Here is a 27,792-nt window from a genome sequence, read left to right on the forward strand (position 1 = left end):
AGAGTTTCTGAACTATGTCCCCCTTTTTTTTTTGACTGTCACCCAGGCTGCAGTGCAGCGGGGCAATCTTGGCTCACTGCAACCTCTGCCTCCCAGGTTCAATTGTTTCTCAGGCCTCAGCCTCCTGAGTAACCGCATGCCACCACACATGACTAATTTTTGTATTTTTAGTAGAGACGGGGTTTTGCCATGTTGGCCAGGCTGGTCCCAAACCCCTGACCTCAAGTGATCTGCCCGCCTCAGCCTCCCAAAGTGCTAAGATTACAGATGTAAGCCAATGTACTGGGCCGTTGACTCTTTTATATCACATATACAATGTTGCAGTCTGGATGCCAAATAAACACAGCTGGATTTTTAAAATTATTTAATGCATGTACTTTATTAACACTGAGATAATGTGATTTTATTCTGTTCACAGTTACTCTAATACATACATTTAAAACAATGGTCAAAGCAGCAATTACATTAACTTGCTATAAAAGTCATTAGACACTCAGGTAGTACTTTGGTAAATTATAAAACAAATGTACACAAGAGCACTTCAGTAGAAATTAAATCAGTTTGGGGACACATCAGGCTGCTAAACTCCATACTAGAATCCAACAGCAGATGAGCCATTCTTGGAGGTGGAAGAACTCCATGATTTCACAGCCTTGAACACTAAGTATGACCACGAGTGGACCATTTCAACCATCTAACAACCAATGGGAGGGTCAATTGGTCTCATCCCAAATGCCAAAAGTGACAGGCAGGCCATCACAACCTTGGCTTGTTCACCTTGTCAAGACATGACTTTATTTCTGCTTAAGTCATCTATATAAGTGAATCTAATAAATACAATAAAATGTAACCCAACCAAAATCACATGTCACTTTTTATAGACATGGGTATATGAGAACCATAGAGATGCTAAAGAAAAATGGAAGCATTTTATTATCATACTACCATGAAACTAAATTGACGCCCATTCTTAGGAAAGAAACTAAAGTGTCTTGTTTGACATTGATGAGTAGGCCTACTTATTCTCTACCAAAATCCTAAAAAAAAAAAAAAAAAAAAAAAAATCAAATTTCACTTAAAATAACTTCCATCTTTTAGATTATGTGCTAATAATTCTTTGAAGTAATTATTTTTTAAGTGTTGAAACATGGGGAAAGTTCACATTATAGGTAGAGTACAAAGGATCAAAACAGATCCCTCCAAAGTGGACATCCCCCCGGAAAAATGCATAAGACTTTGAAGCACTTAAGAAATACAAACATCTGTAACAAATGAACAGCTGATGGAAAACAGGACAGTGTTTACTTCTGAATCTATAAGGTACTTAAGAACTTATACTTGTGGAAAATCACAATGACTCTAGAATATTTCACCAAATAGATGGTGGCAAATAGTTTGGCAACACGTATTAGAAAGGTGATTTATATACTACACATAAATGAAAGACAAACCCAAAGACAAGTGATGTGTTTTACTTATATTAATGTAAATTACACTACACCTATACCCACACGGCAAATTAAGTTAGAACTAAAAAACTAGAGCAGTCCCTTTTTAAACTACTACTTGCATATTTTCCAGTATCCTAATACATGTATACTTATCTTTTATAGATTATAATAACTTAAAGTTTCATTTTAATACTGTGGCATGAAAAATACAAACACCAGTATAGTATGTTTTCTGCTTAGTCAAAGTTAACTGGCTTAAGGTTTTAAAAGCTTCCCCACAGTCAAGTCTACCTTATATCCCTCTTTGTCAAACCTGTTAATTTCAGTGAGCTATGATCGCACCACTGCACTCCAGCCTGAAAAGCAGACTGAGTCTCTGTCACTATTAAAAAACAAAAACAAAAACAAAAACAGACACACTTAGCTATCTACTTCAATCCATCAATCACCCTCATGCCTTTGAACCTGACAACATCACTCCTAACCTTAAAGTAAAAGACAGGAATAGTAATGTAAAGCATTCAAAACAAAAATGAAACCTGCATCTTTATTTATTTATTTGAGATGGAGTTTTTGCCCTGTTGTCCAGGCTGGAGTGCAATGATGTGATCTCTGCTCACTGTAACCTCCGCCTCCCATGTTCAAGCAATGCTCTTGCATCGGCCTCCCCAGTTGCTGGGATTACAGGCGCCTGCCACCATGCCCGGCTAAGTTTTTGCATTTTTGGTCAAGAGAGGATTCACCATGTTGGCCATGGTTCAAGACCTCATGTGATCCACCTGCCTCGGCCTTGACCTCATGTGATCCACCTGCCTTGGCCCCTCAAAGTGCTAGGATTACAAGCTTGGGTCACTGCGCCTGGCCAAATCTTGCATCTTTAGAATGTCATTTTTGTGCATTAGTTTTCCTTTGCCTGTTGGTTTGGAAATTCTCTTTCTTCCTAAAGGTAGCTTCCACATTTCTGTTCCAAGAACTGACTAGAAAAAGCAAGATGGTTTCCTGCTTTAGCTGCCTCCCTTTGGTTTCTCACCTCTCAGCCAACAAACAGGACATGATGGTCTTTCCTGTGATGTTTTTCCTTCTTTCATCTAACTTCTCTTGGGAAAAAAAAAATTGAAATACTTATTTAGCACTAAAGGACAATTCCTGATTAATAGAGGCAGAAAGCTCAAGATTTATTTTCTTCTGTTCCGAAAAAGGTAAGAAGATGTGAATATTTATATTGGGCTCTCTCCCTCCTCATACACCTTTACCTAAAGCTTAAAGGAAAAAAAAAAGTCAAAAAAACAGCTGAAGGAGGATACATCAACTTTTTCTTTTGTTTATGCTACAAAATTCCACGTCATTCTTAAGATTCAGTATTTTTCTCACATCCTATTACCTTATATGCAAATTGCCATATAGCAATTTTTAATCGATTTCCTCATCTTCTGATAATCACTGGTTATCCACTATAAGGAAATTGCCACTAGTTTGTCAAGAGTCCTTAAAAATAATATATCAATAATTTACAACTGGTGAAAGAACTATGTGAGATTGTTCCCTTTAACTTTGTATTACTCCAAAATATACATATGTACATATACCCACACATATAACAAATTTACATAGTTTGCAGAAATAAACTACAAATCTAATTCCAAGCACACATTTAGAAATTCACATTTTAACAGCAAACTTACATGCAGATAAAAAGAAATATAGTTTAATACTCCTAAGTTATATAACAAGCTGAAATAGAGAATATTTTAATGTTCATTTTAGATTTATTCTTTCTTCTAAGTCTAATTTTAATGTTCATTTTAGATTTATTCTTTCTTCTAAGTCTCAGAAAATGAGCAAAAAGGAGACATAAAACTCAAGCTATGTCTATAGCAGTATCAATCAATGTGGTATTATTTTTACTAACAAATTACTCAATTGCTTACTTTATAAGTGATACACACATACTATAATACTATATACAAAACACAAAATATAGTTAGCAATAACAAATGAAAACTTTATACAAAATACTTGATTCCATCAGTATTTAACTTTTGACCAGAAGACTCTTAGCCTGTACATTCTTTTCTGATATTAAGGAATAGTCACATTTTTATAGTATTCTTAACTGCAGAAAAATAGGAATGAACAGAGAGGAGGGCTGATGAGATAGTTGAAATATACATTTATAAATACATATACAATTTAGTAATGTCATATCATCTGAATTAGTATCTTTTTTTTTTTTTTTTTTTTTTTTTTTTTTTTTTTTTTTGAGACGGAGTTTCACTCTTGTCGCCCAGGCTAGAGTGCAATGGTGCGATCTCTGCTCACTGCAACCTCGGCCTCCTGGGTTTAAGTGATTCTTTTGCCTCAGCCTCCCTGGTAGCTGGGATTACAGGTGCCTGCCACCACTCTCAGCTAATTTTTTTTTTTTTTTTTTTTTTTTGGTATTTTTAGCAGAGACAGGGGTTCACCATGATGATCAGGCTGGTCTGGAACTCCTGACCTCAGGTGATCTACCCATCTCAGGTTCCCAAAGTGCTGGGATTACAGGTATGAGCTACCATGCCTGGCCAAATTACTTCCTTTTGCAGGGTTATTTTCACCAGTAAGTGGTCCAGAATACAAAATATGGTAACAGAAAACTGTTTCTATACTTATTCGTTGGGACAGTTATTTAAAATAAAAACTTGCATTTTAGAATTAGGGAAACCTGGAAATTTTTTTTTAACTTGGAGATCACATATTAAATAGCTGTCAAAATTAAAACTGACTAGTTTTGAAGAACTTCAAAACATGTTCAAATGAATAAAGAACAAAAATGATCAAAAAAACCATAGCTGCCTAAGAGTCTTAAAAATTATTAATTTAACACTCTCGTCTCTTATCAAGTGTATCCAAACCACTTCTTACTTGCTCTTTCAATTTAAAGACTCACAGTTACATCACTACACACATATTTACACGGAGCACCTACAGCTGAACATAAATATGATAAGTATTTATGGAGAAAACTAAATGGTTAAGTTTACACTGACTTGTGCACTGCTCTAGTGAGTCACAGGGTCACCCAGATACAGGAGACTTTTTTGATCTCATCAGTTTCTTGACATGCTCAGTGAAAAACTGTTGCACAGAAACTCAAAGTCCCAGCTGGTAATCAGGCCCATCGTCCACTGGAGGCAAAGCTTCGGCTGAATGAGAAGTTGACTTCAGAGTTCTTATATTTTCCCCAGGCACCAAAAGGCACTACTACTGCAGTACTGTTATCTTCAGTACCATACTGTATTGCCTGCAAGGTTCGGCAAGAAGAAAGAGAGAAATCAGCCTTCCCTTCCCTTGGAAATCCCCTTCCCTGGAAAGCCAAACTGGTCTTACATGCAGTTACTAACCTAATTATTTCACAATGGTTTGTGATTTTCACCCTGTATTAATGCCCACAAGGTTTATTAAATTGCACGTGAAATAACAGATGACCCAAAACAACCATATTAACTATTTCTGCTGTAGCAATTTTAGCAACAGAAACACCAGTGGACTAAGGTGCCTTGGTATGCAGCTCCTGAAAATGAAGATACGTGTAAATCATTTAGTGTAGGGCTTAACACATGGTAAGGACTTGGTAACTGTTAGCTCTTACCAGGAATTCATTTCCCTTTAGGGAAATTTACCCTAACAGAATAAAAACCTTGGAAATTGAAAGACAAAAAAACTAGCCATAACCATAAAAGAAATACAAATGGCTAATAGGCCTATACAAATAGCTAACTCCACTAACAAAGAAAAAAAGATATAAATGTCTACACTAAAATTTGATTTTTCCACCTATCAAATTGGCAAAAAGAAAAAAATATGCTAAGAATTTGGAGAAACACAAACTGTAGAACATGCTAGTGTAAACAGGTATAGTATTTCTGGTGGAGAATTTGGCAAACTTATTAAAAGCTCTAGAACACTGTGTATTCTTTTATCTAGAAATTTGTATTTATTTATTGAGACAAGGTCTTGCTCTGTCATCCAGGCTGCAGTGCGGTGGCACAATCGCGGCTCACTGCAGCCTCGACAGCCCAGGCTCAGGTGATCTTCCCACCCAGCCTTCCAAGTAGCTGACACCATGGGCATACATTACCATGTACAGCTAAGTTAAAAACATATATATATTTTTTTGTAGAGACTGGGTCTCGCCATATTGCCCAGGCTGGTCTCAAATTCCTGGGCTCAAGCAATATTCCCATCTCAGCCTCCCAAAGTGCAGGTGTAAGCCACCACACCTGGCCTATAAATTTTCTTTCTTTCTTTTTTTAATGGAACTTTCTTTTATTTGAGACAGGGTCTCAAAAATAAATGATGTACATTTGATCATATAATCTTATCACATACATAATATAATTATATACACACAGAATACTCTTCACACAGAGAATATTCATATCACTTTGGGGTTATTTTTGTTTGTGTGCTTTCTTGGGGTTTTTTGCGACAAGGTCTGGCCCTGTCGCCTAGGCTGGAGTGTGGTGGTTCGATCTCAACTCACTGCAACCTCCACCTCCCACCTCAGTCTCCTGAATAGCTTTGTGCAGGCATGCACCAAACACACCTGGCTAACCTTTGTATTTTTTTGTACAGATGAGGTTTTGCCAGATTGCGCAGGCTGGTCCCAAACTCCTGAGCTCAAGTGATCCTCTAGCCTCGTCCCCCTAAAGTGCTGGGATTAGAGTACAAGCTACCGAACTTCACCCATACTTGTGTATTTCTGTTCCTTTTTTTTTTTTTTTTTCCTGAAGGAGTCTCACTCTGTAGAAATTTTATTTCTAAGGACTCAAGCAATCCTCCCACCTCATCCTCCCTTGTAGCTGGGACTACATGTGCATGCCACCACACCTGAATACTATTTCTAAGAATCAAACCTATTTCCTGAAGGAAACAGATATGCACAAATAGACATCAGAATATTTATTACAGTGCTTCCTCTATAGTACAGAAAACATGAACATAAACTAAATTTTTTGACCAGGGGAACTGTTAAATGAATTATGTATAAGAATAAGATGGAACAGTATGCATTCATTACAAATTTCATTGCCTTTGTGAATTAGAATGCAAATATCTGCAAGACAGGCAGTTGAAATTGGGAAAGAAGTGTTCATCCATGGAATTGGGCCTATTTCCTCAATTTCATGAGCACCCTGGTTAGCACAGGTGAAGGCCGTAACCCAAGTGAATAACTCATGTATTATGATGATGTTGCCCATCTATTTCCAAGCAAATAATACTTTTAAAGTAAGGTCTGTTATCTTATTTTGGGAAATGTAAAAATAGCTGTTGAATTAAAACATACTTTAAATAATACAAAGCACAGGTTAAGTTTTCTTTACTGGCTATTACCCAGCTTTCTTCTAATTTTAGTTCTGACTGACATGCAACCTCATCCCTATGCCTTTTTGTATTTTGGTTTATCTTTTCCACATACCCATTCTGAATAACCAGAAGGTAACTATGCTATATCCTCAAGTTGGATATTTGCTTGGAGCACTCTAGTTTAATGGTCAAGTGGTTGGACTTGGGAACCTAGTTGTCTGGGTTTGAAGTCCAGTTCTGCAATTTAATAGTTTTGTGACCTTCAGTGAGTTACTTAACTATGTAGCCTCTGTACCTGTTTTCCTCATCTGTGAAAAGGGACAGTAATAGCTCCAACTTAATAGGGTTATTGTGATTACCATATATGTAATTGTATATACTGTTCGATACATATAGTAATGAGTTAATATATATGAATACCGTCTGACACAGTAAGTGTAAGTGATATATTAGTTTACTACTATTATAATTTATTATTGCTGTTACTATCATTTCAAAGTATATGCAAAGCCAAAGAATAAACAAAGGTCATTTCCTTGGCATATTAAAATTTTAACTTGGGGAAATAATAAAAATTTTATACTTGGAAATATTATGGAATCAAGTGTAAAATTCACTGCAACACTCAAAAGCCAAAACACAATGCCTGGGCTGTCCTTTCCTTCTCCTTAGACTCTTCAGGCAGAAGCTCTGGGTCACCTGTTCAGTCACTGCGTGGGCTGCTTCCTTGGGATCGTGGCACTGATTGACAAAGTCACAAATCTCTTGACTATTCACCATGAAGTTAATTCCATCTGTGGTGAGGACCAGGAAGCTGTCATCAGCATGATGTAACTGCAATCAGAACCAAATGCCTATGATTATTACGTAGACTCTGACTTAGAGTAATCTTGCTAATTCAAAGATTTTTATCTGTTTTGCTGAGTGGTCATCTGTGTAAGAGCTTGTAAGCTGATACGGTTTGGCTGTGTCCCCACCCAAATCTCATCTTAAATTGTAGCTCCCTTAATTCCCATCTGTTGTGGGAGGGACCCAGTGGGAGGTAACTCAGTCATGGTGGTGGGGTCTTTCCCATGCCGTTCTCGTAACAGTGAAGAAGTCTCCTGAGACCTGATGGTTTTGTAAAGGGGAGTTCCCCTGCACATGCTCTCTTTGCCTGCCACCATGTAAGACATGATTTTGCTCCTCTTTCACCTTCCACCATGATTGTGAGGCCTCCCCAGCCATGTGGAAGTATGAGCCTATTAAACCTCTTTGCTTTTAAATTACCCAGTCTCAAGTATATCTTTATCAGCAGTGGGAGAACAGACTAATACACAGGCAAACAGTGAAAATGTAAAGCCTGTATGTTGGGCAAAAGTAGTAACATTTAGAATTAACCACCAAGGATAAAGCTAATATTTAATTAGTAAAATATAAATAGCACCTAATAGCAGAAAGTAAAGAATAAAGAAGTTGCAATCCTCTGAAATCTGATCACCAGAGGTAATCAGTCCTAACCATTTAGCAAACACCCTTCAAGATATCTTGCTTTACTTGCATAATTCAACATCGTAAAGAGAGAATCCAGATAGTCCAATGCTGAGAGGTAGCTCAGTGTAATGGTTGTGAATGCTGTCTTTTAAGCCCAGGCTTCTAGGATTTGAATCCTGCCTCTATTTCCGGCTTGGGTGAGCAGCAGAGGTGCATTGACCTCTGTATGCTTTAGAATTTCCTTGAAAAAATTGAAATAGTAGTACTTATTTGGAACAAAGCCTAGCTCATAGTAAACTCTGCCTAAGTATCTGTTAGATAAAATGAAGTAGGATATCTGTAAGACACAAAGTGGGATATCTGTAGACTTGAAATCCTTCATGCAATTAACAAGTGTTTGCTGCCAGTTTTGGAAGCCTACGCTATACTGTACTAGGGACTATAGTGGCTCAGGAGTTTTAGAGAAGTGTCAGTTCATGTACTGGATGTGTGCTGGGGGCCGTTTAGGACAATGAGGACACTGATCAGTAGCATGCAAAGGATGCTGCAAAAGTAGAAGTGGGCAATTATTTGGTTTGGTGGAAAAGGGAAGTCGGGGCAGCTTCCATGTGGAGGTGATGTTGATTGATTGGGTGCAGGTGATGCTGCCTGATTGGACACAGGTGATGCTGGCTGACTGGGTACAGGTGATGCTGGCTGACTGGGTACAGGTGATGCTGGCTGATTACATGCAAGTGGTGCTGGATGATTGGGTGCAGGTGAGTAAGAACAGTAGGACCATTCCACCAGGAGAATTCCATAGCTGGAGTGAAACAAAAACCTAACACTTCTTCCTACTGAGGGAAACCAAAATATTTCTCTCCCAAATATTGAGGATTGCCAAAGTAACTGAAAAGGCAGGGGAACACTTCCTCAGCCTCTACTTGCCTGCTGGCTGGAGACAGCACTTGTTTATCGGCCCAGAAAAGAAACCAGCAGGCACTAGGGAAATCTGGGAACAGGTTTTACTATCTCCACACATTTTTCTGCCTTTTAAAAGACTGAAAGTGTTTTATTCTTTATCTTGTCACTATGTAGGATTTGTGGCTCTTTGTTTAAATACTATTTAAGCAAAGCCCCTAAGCCACTGCCTTGAGAGAGAAATACTTTGAACTGAGGCCTTTCCTGCACAATGGGTATAGCACGCTGAACCGTCTGCTTATTTGTAGTTGTTGTAGTTAATCTGACTTCTGTTTTCAAGAAAGTGTCTCAGCTAAGAACCTAAAAAGGGTAATTTATGTTTTCTCCTCTACAGTATATTAGGCCAGAATAGTAGCATCTTATTTTACCTGAAAAGTTTTTTTTTTATCCTTCCATATATTACTCCCTTTTAAAAATCATTTTGGCTTCAGTTAAGGCTTACAAGAAAGTCTGCAGCGGAGACATTCCTACATTCACTCTCTGCAGGTGCATCAAGTGCTTGCAGGTCCTTTCTTACCTTAATTCTCTTAGTTTCAGGTTCTGCTATGACACCACTGGTTTTAAGATCCAAATCTCCAATACTTCTTGTCATTGCAAGCCTGCCATTTACATGAGGCTGCCCCAAACTATTCCAAGCCACGAAACCACCACATTTCTTGATCCTGTTCAAAGTTAAATGACAATGATGTGATATGCAGAAAACCAAGTCACTGTTAAACTTAAGCATGACATCAGTTTAAAAACTGTTATGAACTAAAAGCATCACCCACATAGAATGATGGATCAGTGGTGGTAGTACCTTTCTTTTTCATCTTTTCTTTCTGGAGTATGGTCAATGGTCAGCTTCATGGGTTTTCCTTTTCTACACAAAATAGCCCGGCTGTCCCCAACACTGGCTACAACCAGTTCAATACCATCTCGCAATAGGGCTACTGTTGCAGTAGTCCCAGAGGTCAGAAGAGTTGCTAAAAATATTATGAAAAAAGAGTTCAAGTTAGTGACAGTCAAATGATTGGATATGGAATTTTTATTACAAAATAGAAGCACAACTAATGCTAGAATATATCATTCTAATTTAACTAGAGCTAAGCAAATAAAATGCAAATGAACTATGTAAGTAACAGCATGCAGAGAAACAACTATTTAATTCAGTAACAAGGCTCCATGCAAACAGGAAAGGTTGCTAACCTAATCTGGCAAACACTGTATCACTATCTACAAATGGCCTCTATTCATATCAAGTAGTGCTGACTTGAATTTGTAACAACACCTTCGTGGATATCTGGTGTCTGGACTGAAAGTATTAAAATTTAGTTAGGTTGGCTCTGTTGGTGGGATGACTTAGGTCTACTTGAGCCCACGCAGGCAAGCTGATTTTTCTACAGTCTACGGATTTAGAAGGTTTTCCCTTCCATTTGTTATTCCTATCCTGTGAACATATTATCAGTTAGTCGGCTAAGTGAGATATGTCAAGGGCATACCATTTGCATATTCTACCTCTGTATGCTTCTAAAACTGTTTTAATTTTATAAATGTTCACCAAAAACTCCTAAATGGTTACAGGCTCACATTCTTTTCTGTTTATCTTTGCCCTTCCCTAGACATGAAACAAAGTTACAATCATCATTATTGAAGCAGAAAATCTGGGGAAGGAGGGGTAGAGAATGAAGTTCATTCTAGTTTCTCATAAACTCGGTGTAGTCAGCACTCCAAACTCCAAACGCAGGGCGGAACTGCCAGCTGCAACTCCTGGGGTGCTGCTTGGGCCAGAGCATCCCACACATAGGAATTTTCTCTAATAACAAATAAAACTCATTGTTACTGGGCTTGAGGTCACCACTGTTTCCTCCAGCCACTCACACTGCACTTTTGCGTCTTCCTTGGATTTCTCCTAACAGTGTTTGCCCTAAGTTCTTCACCACTTGCTAAAAATTGTTAGGGTGCATTGAGCCTTGTCAAAAGTGAGAATATTGTGAAATTATGCGCTAAAAAATAAAACACAGCGGAATAAATTGGAAAAGATAACTTATTTAAAGCAGGTATTGTCTTTAGTAACACTGTTAACTCTTTAAAACATTCCAAAAATGACTTTGATTTTAAAGGCAGATTTAGGAAAAATGAAGTGCTACTGATTTGACCGATTAAGATTCAATCTTTCCAAGTTTTTTTTTTTTTCCCCCCAAAAAGATAATTTTGAAAACTTCATCAGTAATGCACTGGAAGGAGATATATACATATATATAATATACATATACAGATGTTTCCAATTGGTATATTAGAATGCCTGCTTTAATCAGAAAAGTAAAATGGAAAAGCATGAATAAAGACTACTTAATCTTTTATAGTCATGCTGAACTTTTTTGAGAAATAACATTTATAGTTGCACTATCTTCCCATTTTTCTCTTGATTTTGGAACTGTTGTGCCAACGTAATATTTCTGCAATGATGAAAGATATATTTGTCCATCATATAACATAAATGTTTTAGCATAAGTATCAGTGATATTTATATTACAAATGTTAACTCTTAACTTTAAATTACCCAAACGAATATACAATAGAATCTTTACAGTTTGACTAACTATAATATTTCAAATGATTTAAAGAGCCAGGTAAGGGAACACAGGCATTTATTCAGATGCTACCTATCCTGGGAATTTAATATTCCTTCCCTTTGTTTAAACCATCAGCAATAGCTTTCTTAAAAATGGTTTATTATTGGCCACAGTAGTTCAGTTATTTAGGCTTGTAATTCATGGCTCTGTCAGCTAGAAATTTTAAAAGACTTTGAGCGTCTACCAACCCAACTTCGCAGTTCCAAAATCCCAGGATTTATAGGAAAGGCTTCAAAACTAACTGTCAATTCTGATTTGCTAAGCATTTAAGAATATAAATATGAAATCAGCATTCATTTTCATTTAACATTTAACATGGAAGTAAAATTCTCATTTTGCCCTAACAACAGAATTAGAAAACTAAGACATCTTTCAATAAGTTCTTAACACTCACTGGACAATTTCTACTGCAAGTCATCTCAACTAATGGGACAAAGAGGATGTGGGGACATTCCCGTAGTCCAGGCTAGGACCCGCTGGACTCCTTCACCTGGGACAAAATTAAGCAGATCTCTCTTTCCACTGAAGCCCAGCATATAGTGTCCACGGGCTCCAGGTCTAGAGCTGCTGACCAGGCACAGTTCTCTGCCACAAATAACACGCACAGAGGCAAATAGGAAATTTCACCCAGGAATTGTGCTCAAACATTACAAACCTGCAACACATGGGAGAGCAGAGAAAGAGCTGCAAAATAAGGGAAGCGTTTTTTACTTTGGTGAAAATTTCACTAGCAAATTATATAATATTCCAGGAGATGCCAAATCAATGATTCCAAAACTCAGTTTGTTCCAGTTGATGGTATTTTATACTTGGGTCTATTTTTTTCTTCACAGAGTAACACTTCTTTCTCAATTCTGTGGTTTCTAAGGTTGAAAAAACTATATACATAATGTATCTGTACCAAGACACGTAAGTGGTGACACAGATACACATTTAACACTCAAAAAAACACTCATGCACATACACATTCACTGAAATAGTTTGTCTTAAATACAGTCAAGCAGTACCTTTACTGAGTTAGAAAAAAATGCACTGTAAATTTGTTTGGTAGCAATATTAGAATTGGCTCAATAATAGATAAGTCTACAGTTACAGCACTGAAGAATTTGTCTCTGACAAGCAGGATGTAAACTACAGTATACCACCAACTTACTGGGACTTAAATATATATCAAGAAGGAATCAAAGCCCCTCCTATAAAAGATGCATGCACTTGTTGATGGTGCTTAATGCAGATTTAGTACCTAGAAAGCATTTTTGAGTAGAATGGTTAATTTAAATTCACTGTTTAAATAAAGGCTAGTGAGACTCTTGCGCTCTAATGCATGTTTATAATTTTATATAATTCAAAAAACAGGTATTTCTGCAGCTCTCTCTTTCCCCGGTGTTGCAGGTCGACACATCAAAAGAAAAATGATCAAGATTTTGAATGGCAACATAAAGAGCAAAAGCTATACTTTTCAAAGAATAATGACTCCTACTAATTACTCAATTGTGTAAATAATATTATGTATAAACAATACAGTTTCAATATTTATTAAAAATGGGTGTTCTAGACTCATGACTCATGAACACTACAATCAAAGTAATGAGGCTGAAGCAGTAGCAGCACAGTAAGAACATTTCTCTTCAATGCGCTCCCTATTTTTTTTTTTTTTTTTTTTTGGCTGCCCAGCATAGGGGATTCAAAAATGCTGTGTTTATAGCCCTGGTTATTTTGTAGTTTAATTCTTCCATAAAGAGGTTACAGGATATGAAGAACATAAAAGTTTCTGATGAGACTCACAATGCCATCAACGTCCCCCACTCTGAATGTCAGAGCAAGTCTTCTCTTTTTGTTCCATTTGTCCCTTTCGAAGCTTTGTTGCTTTCAAAGTTTAAGCAATCTGGAAACACTCTGAAGAGCTTATAGGAAATATAGAATTATAACCTAAGTCTTCTACCATCTAGTTTGTTCTAAGTGGCTATCTGTTTATAAACAACAGAAGACTGGCAGGATATCATTCGAATTTACTGGCTGCTTTTATTAATTGTAAAAGTAGACATTACTGGTAAAATTGAATGCAAAAAATTAAAAGATGGTGATGAAATTGGCTACTGAGAACTAAGGACAGATTTAAAATGCATTAACAAAAAAGGAATAAAAATAGCTGGCAATTTCTTAAAGACAAGGGAATCTTGTTCTTGCCATTTCTTGATAAGTGGCATTTTGATTTTATTCTTTTCAAAATATCCCCAGCTACAAGAGTAAACTTATTTTATTCTACTCAAATGATAAGCTTTTATTGTATGTTACAGATCATTCATCCAGGACACATAGCATCTGTGTTTGGCATCATCTCATTTTTGAAAGGACTGAGTGCACATAATAATAGTCTCTTGCCTATGCTGAGCTCGCACCTGCCTGGCAGAGAAGAGCCCTCACTGAGTATAACTTGAATGTGAACTTGCTTAGGCAATAGCAGTGCCATTCAAGAGTAAATATTCTAAATGTTAATAATATAAATTGAAATTCTTTATGTAGATGTAAAAGCTTTGGAACTGACGTTGAGATAAAAATGTTTTATGTTCACTTAATTTATCTTAAGAAAGCTAATATGGTATTGATACAGGAGCTAGAAAGAAATTATTTAGGCAGATAGTGAGGGTAAATGAGTCCTTGGCAAGGCTTCCCTTTTAACAAAAAGCAGCTCCCAAACCATTCTTTTCTAACAAAAAGCAGCCTGAAAAATTGAGCTGCAAACATAAGCGAGCTGGAAGCTTGCACAGGTGAATGCTGGCAGCTGTGCCAATAGCAAAGGGCTACCTGGGGCCAGACATGTTCAATATGCTCCATCTTCCCTTTTCTTTGTCACCACAGGTACAGTAAAGGAATGGGCAACAAGGCACTGGCCAGGTAGCGAACCATCTGCATAACAAAAGATTAGGGTGGGGGTGGCCAGATTCTTGAGCACTCTGCAAATGGCACACCTAGACCTAACCAGTTTTTCCTGTGCTATGCAAATGGTACACCTGGTCGGACCAATCTTTCGTGCCCTAAGCAAATCAGACACTGTCTCCTCAAGCTCATCTAAAAAGCCTCCTGTACTTCACTGCGACTAGAAATCTGTTTTGGACCCCTCTTTTTGCAGGAAAGAGCTTAAATCTTAACTTCACTCCTTGTGTGTCCGCATCTTCGATTTCCTTGGAGTGAGACAATGACCCTCGGATATTATGCCAGATGAACAATGCTGCTTCAGTATGACTGAGGGGCACCTCTACCACTTAGACCTAAAATCTCACCATTAGTGATTCCCCTCTATGGTTTAACTAAGCCTTTTCCAGGTGTCTGCTAATTAAAAATCAAAGCTACCCAGGAGTGACAATTCATTAAAATGCATACAGTTTATTAATAATTTGATTAAATCAGCTATATGATAATCAAAGAATAAATTACAGTAACTTCAGTGAGAAAGAGTAGGCAGTGGAGATCTCAGTTCAATTCAAATAATTATTGAGTACCTGCCAGGTTCTATGCAGGGTGCTGCACACTGAAGATTCAAAAATGAATAAGCCACAGTCCTACACCTCACAGGAAGGGCTCAAGAGGAGGGGAAGAGACTAATATTAAAGGAGAAAAGATGAAAGAAACTGGAGAGGGCGAACTGCACTTACTACAAAATTTTCTTTCGCTAGTACTGGCCCTACCTATATTCGTAGGCTGAAAAGAATATTATCTACTTTTACAATACTGATACTGCTTCAGTTCTTGCTAAAAACTAAAGTTTTAAACTTAAATAATAACTTTCAAATATAAAATGACATTTTTAAAAATCCACAAATTGAACAGTTATACAACATATGCCATTCTATTTTTAGTGGCTTTAATATATTTGATAAAATAGGCCCTAAATATCAAAAGGCAAGTTTTGCCATCTTTGAAAGCTTTGGCAACTTATTAAGAATACAATTTTTAAATGTTCTCAAAACATTAATTTTTAAAAAACACAGACTGATAAATATACAAAATAAGATTTAATAACAGTATTATAATAGACTTTTTCTTTGAGTACAACTAAGGGCATCATCCCATCTTGCTCCATTATACTTTCAAACAAATGACCATTATATAAAAAATAAATTTTAAAATATCTTAAGGATGTTCTGTGATCATTACCTCAAAGTATATGACAGAGGAATTAAATTAAATAATGCATTTTAATTTCTTTATTAAAAATGAATTAATTTTATTAAGAATGAAAAATATGGAACACCTCATGCATTTGCCTGCCATCCTTGCCCAAGGACCATGCTGATCTCTGTATCATTCCAATTTTAATATATGTGCTGCTGAAGCAAACATATGAATTGCAGTTTTGTGATTAATTTCTTTACACAACTGTTTGTTTTTATGACAAAGGTATCTTTAGAAAGTTTAAGATAAGCAAGTTAATTTATTTAAGTTCAAAATTCTGTTGAGTTATACTTTATTCAATAATAAAAGGAGTCCTCTCATATTTTACATCAAGTCAATCACTGATTGGTTTAAACATCTACATTGACTAGATCCTTTTGAAAAAAAGGCTGATGGCACCATGAAGGTCAATGTTTTTGATTGGTGGTCACATGCCTGGGATAAATATGGACATTCTCATCCAAAACCCTTGCCCAGTAAGCTGCAGGTATTTACAGAACAGCTGGGGCACACCACAGGCACTACAGTCTAATAAACATTGCGGTGTGAGACAAAGCCAGACTCACAGCCAACTTGGTTATCATGAAGTAAGAGTATATCAAAATTCAGAAAGTAATAAAACCATAAGAAAACATTTTATTTCCTCTTCTCCTTCGTGTGTTTTAACCATTTGGAACAAGAGCTAAATCTTATACATAAAGTTTACCTCTTTGAACTTCTGTCTTCTTAAAGGTAAGGATCCAGTTGAAAGGAAAAAAAATCCAAAGGAATGAGAGAAAAGAAAATGGGCCTAAATAAACTGGAAAACATAACCCTGAACAGAGTGGATTGTAATGCTTTCCAGAGGAGTGTGATATTAAGGTTCTCAATAGCAGCTAAGGAAAAATCTCAAAATGGTAAATAGAGCCAACCCAGAGTTACCTTCTCCTCTCCCCTTGGGAGGGAAGAGAGAATGCTGGTTGTCAGGAAAATCCCAGCCTTAACTCAGCACTGACCTTTACCATTCTAATCTTCAGTTCCTTAGCTGTGAAATGCAGAAAATCTCTATACTTATGTACTCCAACTGAAAACCATACAAATGACATTTCTGTGGTGCCCCCCTTTTTTTTTCTTAAGAAAAAGATGAGCCAAATACAGATCAAGATTATTGCATGATTCATTTTCAAATCATTTACAAAATTACATGCATACATTCATTTGGCTGGTACAGAAGTTTTCAGGGTTAACTTTAACAGCAAAAGATTAGAGGCTAGCTAACTAGGAAATATTTGCTGTGTTTTCCTGAAATGGTTTTGATAAATTTAGTCAAAACCAGAACATTTCACTGTCAAAATTTAAGGACATACAGCACACAAAATCTTAAATTCAACTAGCATGCTCTTATGCTGAAAATATCACTAGTTGCCAGAGGAAAGCTGCAAGATTGAGCTTTTTAAGAAGTGACAGAAAAACATATTCCTTTTAATTATACAAATTAGCTGTTGTCTTTTTCTATTTAGGATCTATTTGCAATTTTTTTCTTGTTGGACAATGACTGCCTTAGCTAGATGTAATTACCCTGTAGTGTATTTCAGCATTTGGTCACCAGATCCATCTAAAAAAAAACAAAAACAAAAAACAAAAAAACAAAACTCATAGTATGGACATTTTGTCCATAAAATGAGCAACAGATTAAACATTTTTTAAATCTTTTAAAAACTAAAATACTACATCAGAACTGTTTTGGGGTTTCTCTTTCTAAAAAATTCTCCAATATATTTCATTTAAAAGTGAGGTATTTACATTAATTTGGATTCAAAACAGCATTTAATGTGATTCTTCATATAAAATCATTTCTAAATAAATCCTTACAAACAAGTTTACATTAAAATCCCCTCCCACAAAGGACTTCAACTGTTTATTTTTTACTCCTCCCCAACCCCACATACTCCCTAACACCCAAGGAATGTGATAGTCTTACATACCATCAGCAGACAGGCGGGCGTGACTTGAAAAGGCTTTATCTATTTCTAGAAAAGCCAAGATCAACACAGTTTCCAAGTTCTTCTCCTTAGGAAGCAAATCCCTTTGTGTGGAGGGAATAAAAAAACATCAAACAATCATTTTACAATAGGTTTCTCTCTTCACTGTTAATGCTAGGTAGCAGCCATTCCACACAATGGCCTCATAATTTTCCTGTTAAATGCTCAAGATTTACTGACTAAGGAACACTTACTTAGCATGTAATAAGATTCAGGCACTGTGATAAGCTTTTAAGGGCACAAAAATGAAAGTCCAGATCCTTGTCCTTGAAGAATTAATCCTCACTACCACAACCCTGAGAGGTTAAGAATTCCTTCCTATTATGAGTTCTTTTGTGGAAAGAGGTATACACAGGAAGTGAAGAAGGGGTCACGTGGGAAGTCAAGAATAGTTACATGGTCATAACTCTATCACATGTTCTCCCTTTTTTAATGTTAGCAGTAATGTGACCCTCAAAAATGCATTAATAATAGTTGAAGTAAATAAACTGAAGAGCTCCAGAACATCTGCATTAAATGCATTTTCTCCACACTAATGCCAATCATCCAAAGCTATTTTCAACAAGTCAAGTATTCAAAGCTATTCACACCACTTGAAAGAGTAATTACCATTTATTGAAGCACTTATACTTCCTATACTGATGGGAGTAAATGCTTCTCATAGGTTATCTCATGCACATTATGCCACTTCACTTGAAATGATCACAAATTAAGTGCTATAGATTTTGGTTAATGCTTTCCCCAGGGGAGTTGTTAAAATATGCATTTCCGAAATTGTTATATCCACTTAAAACTACTTCTCATTCATTAACTACTTCTCATTCATGAAGCAGCAGCATGCAACCACTTAAGTAACTATGTTCACCCTGGAAGCCTCAGCCAAAGGGTGAAAGTTTAAGCAGGAAGCATAGGGGAACTGCAAAGTCAGGAGTGAAAGTCATTGTACATACGTAATACATTTCTCCATGTGGGTATGACAGAAATCAGCTGCTGCAGGTCCACCATGTCCATCATATACTGCAAAGTATAGGACCTCATCTGTTAGCTGAGCAAAGTCAAACCGATCTTCATTCTCTTTCCGTTTGCCAATCTGTGAGGCACAGCCCACATTTTCCAAGCTGATTTTGGGAATTGGCTTGCCATACTTAATGCTGGGTGGTAGCAGAATTGGCTCATCAATGCGGTTATCCCAGATCCCAAAATTGTCCCAGGTAGCTGGACGCCCACTACCATCTGGGTCAAACCGAGAACACCTAGGCTCTGAAGTGGAACTGTTGCACGTGGGTGTCACCTGTCTGTCATCCTGCAGCAGGCGGGAGCTTAGCAGCACTCTCCTTCTCAACTGGTTCCCACCACTTCTGACCAAAGTAATTAAGGCAGCTGTTGACATAACTCAGCTCCAAAGGACCCAGTGATGAGGGAAAGGTCAATGGAACAATAACAGAATGTCTTCAAGAAAAATTATGCAAGTCAGGGGGATGGGTTGGGGGAGAGAGAGAGAGAGAGAGAGAGAGAGACCATCAGAAATTTTGAATATAACTGATATGTTATCAAATATTACCAAAAATGAATGTCATAAAGGATTTGACAGAAAATACATATATTTACATTATATATTGGGTAGACATCCAATAGCCTACTTCTAAGAACAGTGGATCAAAAGTGAATTGATTTTCCTACCTCATTCAAAGCATTTAAGTTCTATAAAAATTTGACAGTGTGCACATACACTGAACATGTGTCTCTCAAACTTGAACCTGCAATCATTTGTTAAAATGCAGATTCTGACTCAGTGGCTATGGCGTGGAACCATTCTGCATTTCTAACCAACACCCTGGTGATATGGAAGCTGCTGGTCTGCAAGTTGCACTTCACGTAGCAAGAACACAGAATACAGGTATAATTAAATATACTTCCCTTCATTAATTCTATTGCTTTCAAGAAAAGGTAGGGGTAGATATTAATAATATCAGTCTCTTCAGGAAAAAATAACAAGCTAATAAAATACATAAAATAGTTCTGTTTCCAAAGAATGGCCAAGTTTTTGGGTGCGCTAGCGCACGCCTGTAAGCCCAACACTTTGGGAGGCCAAGACAGGTGTATCGTCTGAGTTCAGGAGTTCACGACCAGCCTGGGGAACATAGTGAAACCCCGTTTCTACTTAAAAAAAAAAAAAATTAGCCAGGCATGGAGGCATGCATCTGCAATCCTAGCTACTCGGGAGGCTGAGGCAAGAGAATTGCTTGAACCCGGGAGGCACAGGTTGCAGTGAGCCAAGCTCACACCACTGCACTCCAGTCTGGGCAACAGAGCAAGACTTCATCTCAAAAAAAAAAAAAAAAAAAAAGAATGGCTAAGTTTTAGCAACAACATAGTCTAGCATTGATCTAAGTTTTTATTTTGAGATTTCTCAACCTACTAAACTTTACATACCATATTACTGTGGTAAATATAAATTGGCATGCAAATACCCCAGAGGCACAAAGAAAAGCCAGTTTTGATGATGCTCCCCTTCCTGGTAGACTCTCACTAGAAGGGTGTGTGGGTATGATCTCAGGAACCCGGCGGCACTGCATTTGTGACAAGCAGCCCTAATTTCTGAACAAGTGATCTATGCATTTACATTTACAACTGCAGCTCTCTCCATTCCAAACCCTAGCAATCCACTGACACTTCAGACTACATTTCTTTGAAACTATTACTCTATACCTCACCCACCCCAAAACTCAGTCCTCAGTCTTAGCATTACAGGGTGTTACCAGGGGGAATTCCTACCCCACTGTGGGTAGGGCAGTTTCTGGCAATTTTCCATACAAATAAGAAATTTGTCTCCATAGGATTGTGTTCTATTACTTCATTAATTTAAAATCAACTTGAAAAGATGGCATAATACTAAGGTTTAATAATGTTGGTGGATGGTCTACTGGTAATATTATTCACAATAAAAATGAGCTTGAGAAAATGTATTTTTCCAAAAGGTATAAACATACATCAATGAAACCCAGCTTGAGCGCAGCTATGAGAAAATGCACTACAGGTTTCAAATAATTACTTTCAAGTGAATTTTTGGAAATCAGTCTAGCTATGCATAGGGAAGTCCTCTTTCAGTGAGTAAAACAGGCAAAAGAAAGAATGAGGTTCCAAAGAACATCCTTAGATGTTTATTTGTTTTTATTTCTTGTAGAGATAGGTTCTCACTTTGTTGCCCAGGCTGGTCTCAAACTCCTAGCTTCAAGTGATCCTCCCATCTTAGCCTCCCAAAGTATTGGGATTACAGGAATGTACACAGAGCCTGGCTTCAATTTTTAGATACTTAAGCAATAAAAAATACATGAGCTCTGCTGTCACAGAATTTGGAATAAAGATGACCACCAAAACAATTAATGATCATTAAAGACTCAGGAAGTCATCCCTTCTGGGCTTTTGGCCAAGATCCTGTACAGAAGGCTGAAATTCATTTCTTTATAAGACAACATTGGTGGTGGGTTAGGGAGTGGCAGAGACACCAAATCTCTGGTTATCCAAGAGAAGTTAACACGGCCAGACGCATTGGCTCACACCTGTAACTCCAGCACTTTGAGAGGCCAAGGTAGGCAAATCACTTCAGGCCAGGAGTTGGAGACCAGCCAAGGGCAACCTTGTGAAACCTCATTTCCACTAAAAATACAAAAATTAGCCAGGTGTGGTGGCGTGTGCCTGTAGTCCCAGCTACTCAGGGGGCTGAGGTAGGAGGACTGCTTGAGCCCAAGAGTTTGACACCACCCTGGGCAACGTGATGAAACCCCATCTCTACAAAAAGTACAAAAATGAGGTGTGTGGATTGCTTGAGCCTGGGAGGCAGAGGTTGCAGTTAGGCAAGATCACGCCACTGCACTCTAGCCTGGGCAACGGAGCAAGACACTGTCTAGTAAGAGAGAGAGAGAGAGAGAGAGAGAGAGAGAGAGAGAGAGAGAGAGAGAGAAATAACACTCTGTTGCAAGAGATATTTGTTCTTTTGCTTCTAATTGAGAGTTAGATTTTATTCAGCAACAACTATGAATTCAAGCCAGCAAAAGTATGTTAAAAAAATTTTTTTAACTCAATTATGTTAACTATAGGTGATGAATTGAGATTTCAAACTAGAATACAATATACCAGGTAATAAAATACTACTTATTTGGAGATAGTTCCTAAAGCAGCTTTATATCATATAGAAAAAGAACTTTAAATAAATATATTTAATAGAAAATATTCATATTTGAAGAGTTAATTTGAGATTACCAAAATGCTATTCTTTTGACTTTGGTCTGAAAGTATACATGCCATATTCAGCCTTGGGCTACTTTGCAGTCATGCACCTACTTTAAACCAGAGTTCTAGAATTACAAATAAAATTAAATAAAGTTTTTCTGCAGCTCTTCTAGTATACTCTTGCCTTTTTTTCTCCTTTCTATCCCTTCCCCCAATTTTTAAAAGAATAATAAAGTAGAACTGCATTCTCACAGAGAACAAATATCCACTGAAAACATTTTTAAGAATGAGATAAAATGCAAATTGGGCAAATTCTATAAACCTGCATATTTAAAAATCAATCATCAACTTGGCCTCCTTCCTTGTGTATTATATCTATAATCCTCTCAGAAAGCAGGCAGTCATAAGTAAACACCTACTCTAAGGCATATTACCGGCAGAAATGAAATGTGACCCAGATATACAGCTGGTTTACAAAAGCGAGGCAAACAACAACAACAACAACAAAAAAAAAAAAACAAAACACACAAACAAACAAACAGGTCAGCATAACTTAGGCAAATAAGAGATGTTATGAAGTGGTTCCATGTCCTTTTCCATCTGCAATGTAACTAAGTCATACCAATCCCCTCCATATTCCCTAAGAAACTATTCAAAGGCAACTGGAGTTCCCAAAGTAACAACTTTGAATTAAACCTGCACATCAAGAAAAGTTTCCTCCTCCAAAGCTTCAAAATCAGGATCTGATATCATAGACCCCACAGCTCTGCTGATGCTCATAGGAATGATTATACAAGGCAAGGGAAGCAGAATTTGTGATGTGACAAAAACAAACAAACAAACAAAAAACAAAAACAAAAAACCTTAAGGAAAATAAAAGCAATCAGTGTTCTCTACAACAAAAAGAGTGTAGAACAAATTAGCAAACAACTAAGAACTGTCTTTGTCAGTTCTCAATTACAAATTGGGATGAGTTCATTATTCTGCAAACTGAGAGACAGAGGAATCTTCCTTTTTAAGAAAGCAGGGGAGATTTAGCTCAATGTTTCAATGGGAAATCACGGCTAGTTTATTTTACAAACCATTTTAACATTATATTCCATCTTTGGAAGTCAAGTCATCCAAAAGGGAAGCACTGTCTCTGGCAGAAAGGTGCACTGGATTTGAGTTAAACTGTTCTTGAATGTTGAAAGCAGGTCAAAAGGGCAGTTTAAGCACATGCCAAAATTATTCAAAAGTTCTAAAGTTCTGAAACCTGCTTAGATTTTATACCTCTAGAAAAAAATATTTTAAGAAAGCATTCCTATCTGCCCTTCATGAAGTGGCACTTAAGTACCTACAACTTCCATAATGAGAACACAGCCATTTTAAATATTCTTTTTTTTTAAAATTGCATTTTAGGTTTTGGGGTACATGTGAAGAACATGCAAGATTGTTGCATAGGTACACACGTGGCAGTGTGATTTGCTGCCTTCCTCCCCTTCACCTATATCTGGCATTTCTCCCCATGCTATCCCCCCCAACACCCCACCCCCCACTCTCCCTCCCCTATTTCACCCTGACAGACCCCAGTGTGTAGTGCTCCCCTCCGTGTGTCCACGTGTTCTCACTGTTCAACACCCGCCTGTGAGTGAGAACATGCAGTGTTTGATTTTCCACTCTTGTGTCAGTTTGCTGAGAATGATGGTTTCCAGGTTCATCCATGTCCCTACAAAGGACACGAACTCATCATTTTTTATGGCTGTGTAATATTCCATGGTGTATATCTGCCACATTTTCCCTGTCCAGTCTATCATCGATGGACATTTGGGTTGGTTCCAGGTCTTTGCTGTTATAAACTGTGCTGCAATGAACATACCTGTGCATGTGTCCTTATAATAGAACAATTTATAATCCTTTGGATATGTACCCAGTAACGGAATTGCTGGGTCAAATGGAATTTCTATCTCTAGGTCCTTGAGGAATCGCCACACTATCTTCCACAATGGCTGAACAAATTTACACTCCCACCGACAGTGTAAAAGTGTTCCTATTTCTCCACATCCTCTCCAGCATCTGTTGTCTCCAGATTTTTTAATGATCGCCATTCTAACTGGTGTGAGATGATATCTCAGTGTAGTTTTGATTTGCATTTCTCTAATGACCAGTGATGATGAGCATTTTTTCATATGTTTGTTGGCCTCATGTATGTCTTCTTTTGCAAAGTGTCTGTTCATATCCTTTGCCCACTTTTGAATAGGCTTGTTTGTTTTTTTCTTGTAAATCTGTTTTAGTTCTGCAGAAAGCAGAAACTGGATCCCTTCCTGACACCTTACACTAAAATTAACTCCAGATGTATTAAAAACTTAAACATCAGACCTAACACCATAAAAACCCTAGAAGAAAATCTAGGCAAAACCATTCAGAACATAGGCATAGGCAAGGACTTCATGACCAAAACATCAAAAGCATTGGCAACAAAAGCCAAAATAGACAAATGGGACCTAATCAAACTCCACAGCTTCCGCATGGCAAAAGAACAGTCATTAGAGTGAATCGGCAACCAACAGAATGGGAAAAAATTTTTGCAGTTTACCCAACTGACAAAGGGCTGATATCCAGAATTTACAAAGAATTAAATATTCTTAAACCAAATATTTATTAACCTTTTTAGAAAATCAACTAAAGCATCCCGATAAATTCAAATAGTATGGAAATTTCCAGAATGTATTTCAGCTAATTTGGACCCCAATACCTTCTTTATCAATACCCTGCTAGGAGGAAGGGAAAGAAAATTTACTGCTTTAACTGAGGGGAAAAAAGAAAACAACAATAAAAACTCCAAAGGAACCCCCTTAGGTTTAATGTGAATATGTCTATGTTCAAATGTGTGACTGGATTAAAGTATTGAAATGTGAGCGTGAAAAGTACTCAGTATTCTACTCCCATAGATGCCTTTTACCATGTTAGTAAATACTCATACAAGCCACAGACTATATCCCAAACCTGTAACTTTATAATGCCTTTAAGAAGTTTCCTTCACGGCCGGGCGCGGTGGCTCAAGCCTGTAATCCCAGCACTTTGGGAGGCCGAGGCGGGTGGATCACAAGGTCGAGAGATCGAGACCAACCTGGTCAACATGGTGAAACCCCGTCTCTACTAAAAATACAAAAAATTAGCTGGGCATGGTGGCGCGTGCCTATAATCCCAGCTACTCAGGAGGCTGAGGCAGGAGAATTGCCTGAACCCAGGAGGCGGAGGTTGCGGTGAGCCGAGATCGTGCCATTGCACTCCAGCCTGGGTAACAAGAGCGAAACTCCGTCTCAAAAAAAAAAAAAAAAAAAAAAAAGAAGTTTCCTTCACATTCTATTACATCACCAGCCACTCTCCCCTCTTCTTTCCTCTTCTCTAAGGATTCCAGTCAAGGAAGCTGCCTGTGTGATCAGTAGTAATGACTAAGGTGGCAAGAAAAAAATCATTAGCGAGAACTCACTCCTCAACGATTATAACTCAGGCATTTTACCAGACAAACACACACCTACACGTGCTGCTCTTATTCCTGCCACGGCTGCCTAACCAGAGTACCACAAATCATGGCTGTTTTTCTTTTTGAGACAGGGTCTCGCTCTGTGGCCCAGGCTGGAGTGCAGTGGTGTCATCTCAGCTCACTGCAGCCTCGACCACCTAGGCTTAAGCAATATTCCCACCTTAGCCTCCGGAGCTGAGACAATAGGGACATTCCACCACGCCCTGGTAATTTCTGTATTTTGTATAGAGTTAAGGTTTTGCTATGTTGCCCAGGGTGGTCTGGAACTCCTGGGCTCAAGCCCGCTTTGGGATCACAGGCATGAGCCACCGTGCCCGACCCCACTGCTCTTTTTCATGGTCATTGTAATGTTACTTTAGTAGCTCATTCTGAAACCAAAGGACAACCTCATTCCTCTGCCCAGATGGAAAGACGGAAAGAACGGATGAGGCCTTGGTGCACGTTAATAGTGAGAAGCTCAGAAAAGCCAGTAGAGCTTTAGAGACTGCAAATTTCCCGGCTATTTCCCTGGAGCCTCTTTGTCACTGTGAGGCCAGTTGCCTCGCGGGGAAGGGGGGGGGGCTCGGACACGCCCATCTCTCTCTGCGCCTTAGGTACCTCAAGAGCACATGCTCTCCTGGAAAGATCCGGCTAATGCAACCCGAGCTGGATCTCACAATCTCACACACACAAAAAATCCCGCCGAATAATCTACCAATAGCAGGTTGCCCCGTCCATGTCCCAGGCTCCTCCTCTAACCACCCACTTCTGCACCCGGCACTGGTTCTGCACTCAGCCCACCAGGCTAACTCCCACCCAGCAAACTGCCAACCAACAGCAAACTGCCCTGTTGACCTCCCGCTTCCCTAGAACCAATCAGAGCACCCTGCTCTTCCTCGCTGCTGGCTACAAAAACCCTACACCTCAGGAATTCAGCGGGACTTCTCTGGTCCGTTTCCCCAGACTATGGAACCTTGCCGGGGAGCTGAATAAATTGGCATTTAATTTTCTTATACTGGCCTCAGTTTCCTCATTTTAAACTCGTCAATGGACCTTACAGTCAATTCCGATGAATTCTCTCATTTACAGAAAGCAGCTGCTGAAAAAGACATCAGCAGCTACAAGGCCTTGAGACAACAGTGCTCTCCGCGGCAAAGTAAAACCCAAGTCTTCGGATCAAAACCAGTCGGGGCTGTGCATCCTTCCCGATGCCGGACCTCCTGAAAAACTCACCTGGGGACAGTCCAGGATCCTGGGCTCGGCTCCCTGGCCCCGACAGGCGAGTGGCCAGGGTGACACACGGCGGGAAGCACACACCCCCGCCCGCCCAGCCTCGCAGATGGCTGGGCTCCCTGGGCACCTTCCGCCGCCAGGTCTCCGCCTCCCGACCTCCCTCTGGGCGTACGGAGCCCGTGGTCGCCACGTTTCCCTCGCCCGGGCGTTGACGCGGCGCCCACCCCGCAGCATCCTCGCGTCCAGGGCCTCTAGTCTTCGCCGGCCCACACACCCTACCCCGCTCGCGCCGCGCTTGCCTCCAAGCAGCGACCACATTCAAGGCCGAGAGCAGTTTGGACTGGAAACCCGCCGCCCCGGGCGCAGGCAGCCAAGCTGCACCCCGCCCCGCCCGGACCAGCTGCTCCTGAGCTCCAAAGGGAAGAAAGCGGCGCTCTGAGAACCCAGACACACCGACCGCCAGCCCAGCGCCGACTGGCGGGGGCGGGGGAACCGAAACCTACGTCTCCCCTTCGCCTTCGCGGGAAGCCCTTCTCTGTTCACTGTCCATTTCGAGGCCGCCCATAAAGAACATAATGCACGGTTAGCAGTAACAAATGAATTGCACTCTCTAGGCTCTTACCTCTGGATGGCTACGTCCCTGAAAAGTGTTTTAATTAGCTAATAGAGGGAGTGGGAGGGGCTTTCTTGGTCGGTAAATACGAATGCCTTCTTCGTCGTCTCGAATCTCCGGAGCAAGCAGTCAAAGCGGCCACTGCCTCGCCTCCTGGAAATTCTCGAAAATT

General features: G+C 38.8%; 1 protein-coding gene and 1 pseudogene across 3 annotated transcripts; both read right to left on the minus strand.

Moving 5' to 3' along the window:
- Positions 1 to 349: 349 nt before the first annotated feature.
- Positions 350 to 27,792, minus strand: PPM1K (protein phosphatase, Mg2+/Mn2+ dependent 1K). 3 transcript variants are annotated; one of them, XM_074396422.1, is made up of 9 exons: positions 27,630 to 27,792; positions 18,990 to 19,488; positions 17,983 to 18,083; positions 17,576 to 17,612; positions 12,501 to 12,529; positions 10,030 to 10,195; positions 9,748 to 9,892; positions 7,497 to 7,631; positions 350 to 4,731 (listed from the first exon to the last, which is right to left on the minus strand). In XM_074396422.1, the coding sequence occupies exons 2-9, from the start codon at positions 19,427 to 19,429 to the stop codon at positions 4,600 to 4,602; spliced, it is 1,185 nt and encodes a 394-aa protein (XP_074252523.1). In that variant the 5' UTR covers positions 19,430 to 19,488; positions 27,630 to 27,792; the 3' UTR covers positions 350 to 4,599. The 3 variants fall into 3 exon arrangements, with proteins under 3 accessions (XP_074252523.1, XP_074252524.1, XP_003924052.2); XM_074396423.1 differs by lacking the exon at positions 27,630 to 27,792 and adding an exon at positions 27,008 to 27,093; XM_003924003.4 differs by lacking the exons at positions 12,501 to 12,529; positions 17,576 to 17,612 and having other exon boundaries at positions 27,630 to 27,789.
- Positions 16,083 to 16,182, minus strand: LOC120363755 (U6 spliceosomal RNA; annotated as a pseudogene).

This window comes from Saimiri boliviensis, chromosome 3, assembly GCF_048565385.1.
Source record: "Saimiri boliviensis isolate mSaiBol1 chromosome 3, mSaiBol1.pri, whole genome shotgun sequence".
Taxonomy (NCBI): Eukaryota; Metazoa; Chordata; class Mammalia; order Primates; family Cebidae; genus Saimiri; species Saimiri boliviensis.

Coding starts and splice junctions, on each gene's coding strand:
- PPM1K (XM_074396422.1), bottom strand. CDS start 19,429: ATGTCAACAGCTGCCTTAATTACTTTGGTCAGAAGTGGTGGGAACCAG. Junction 17,613..17,982: donor CGCCCGCCTGTCTGCTGATG/GTATGTAAGACT, acceptor GTTTTTTTTTAG/ATGGATCTGGTGACCAAATG. Junction 10,196..12,500: donor TGCTCTCCCATGTGTTGCAG/GTTTGTAATGTT, acceptor TAATATTTTTAG/CAACTCTTCTGACCTCTGGG.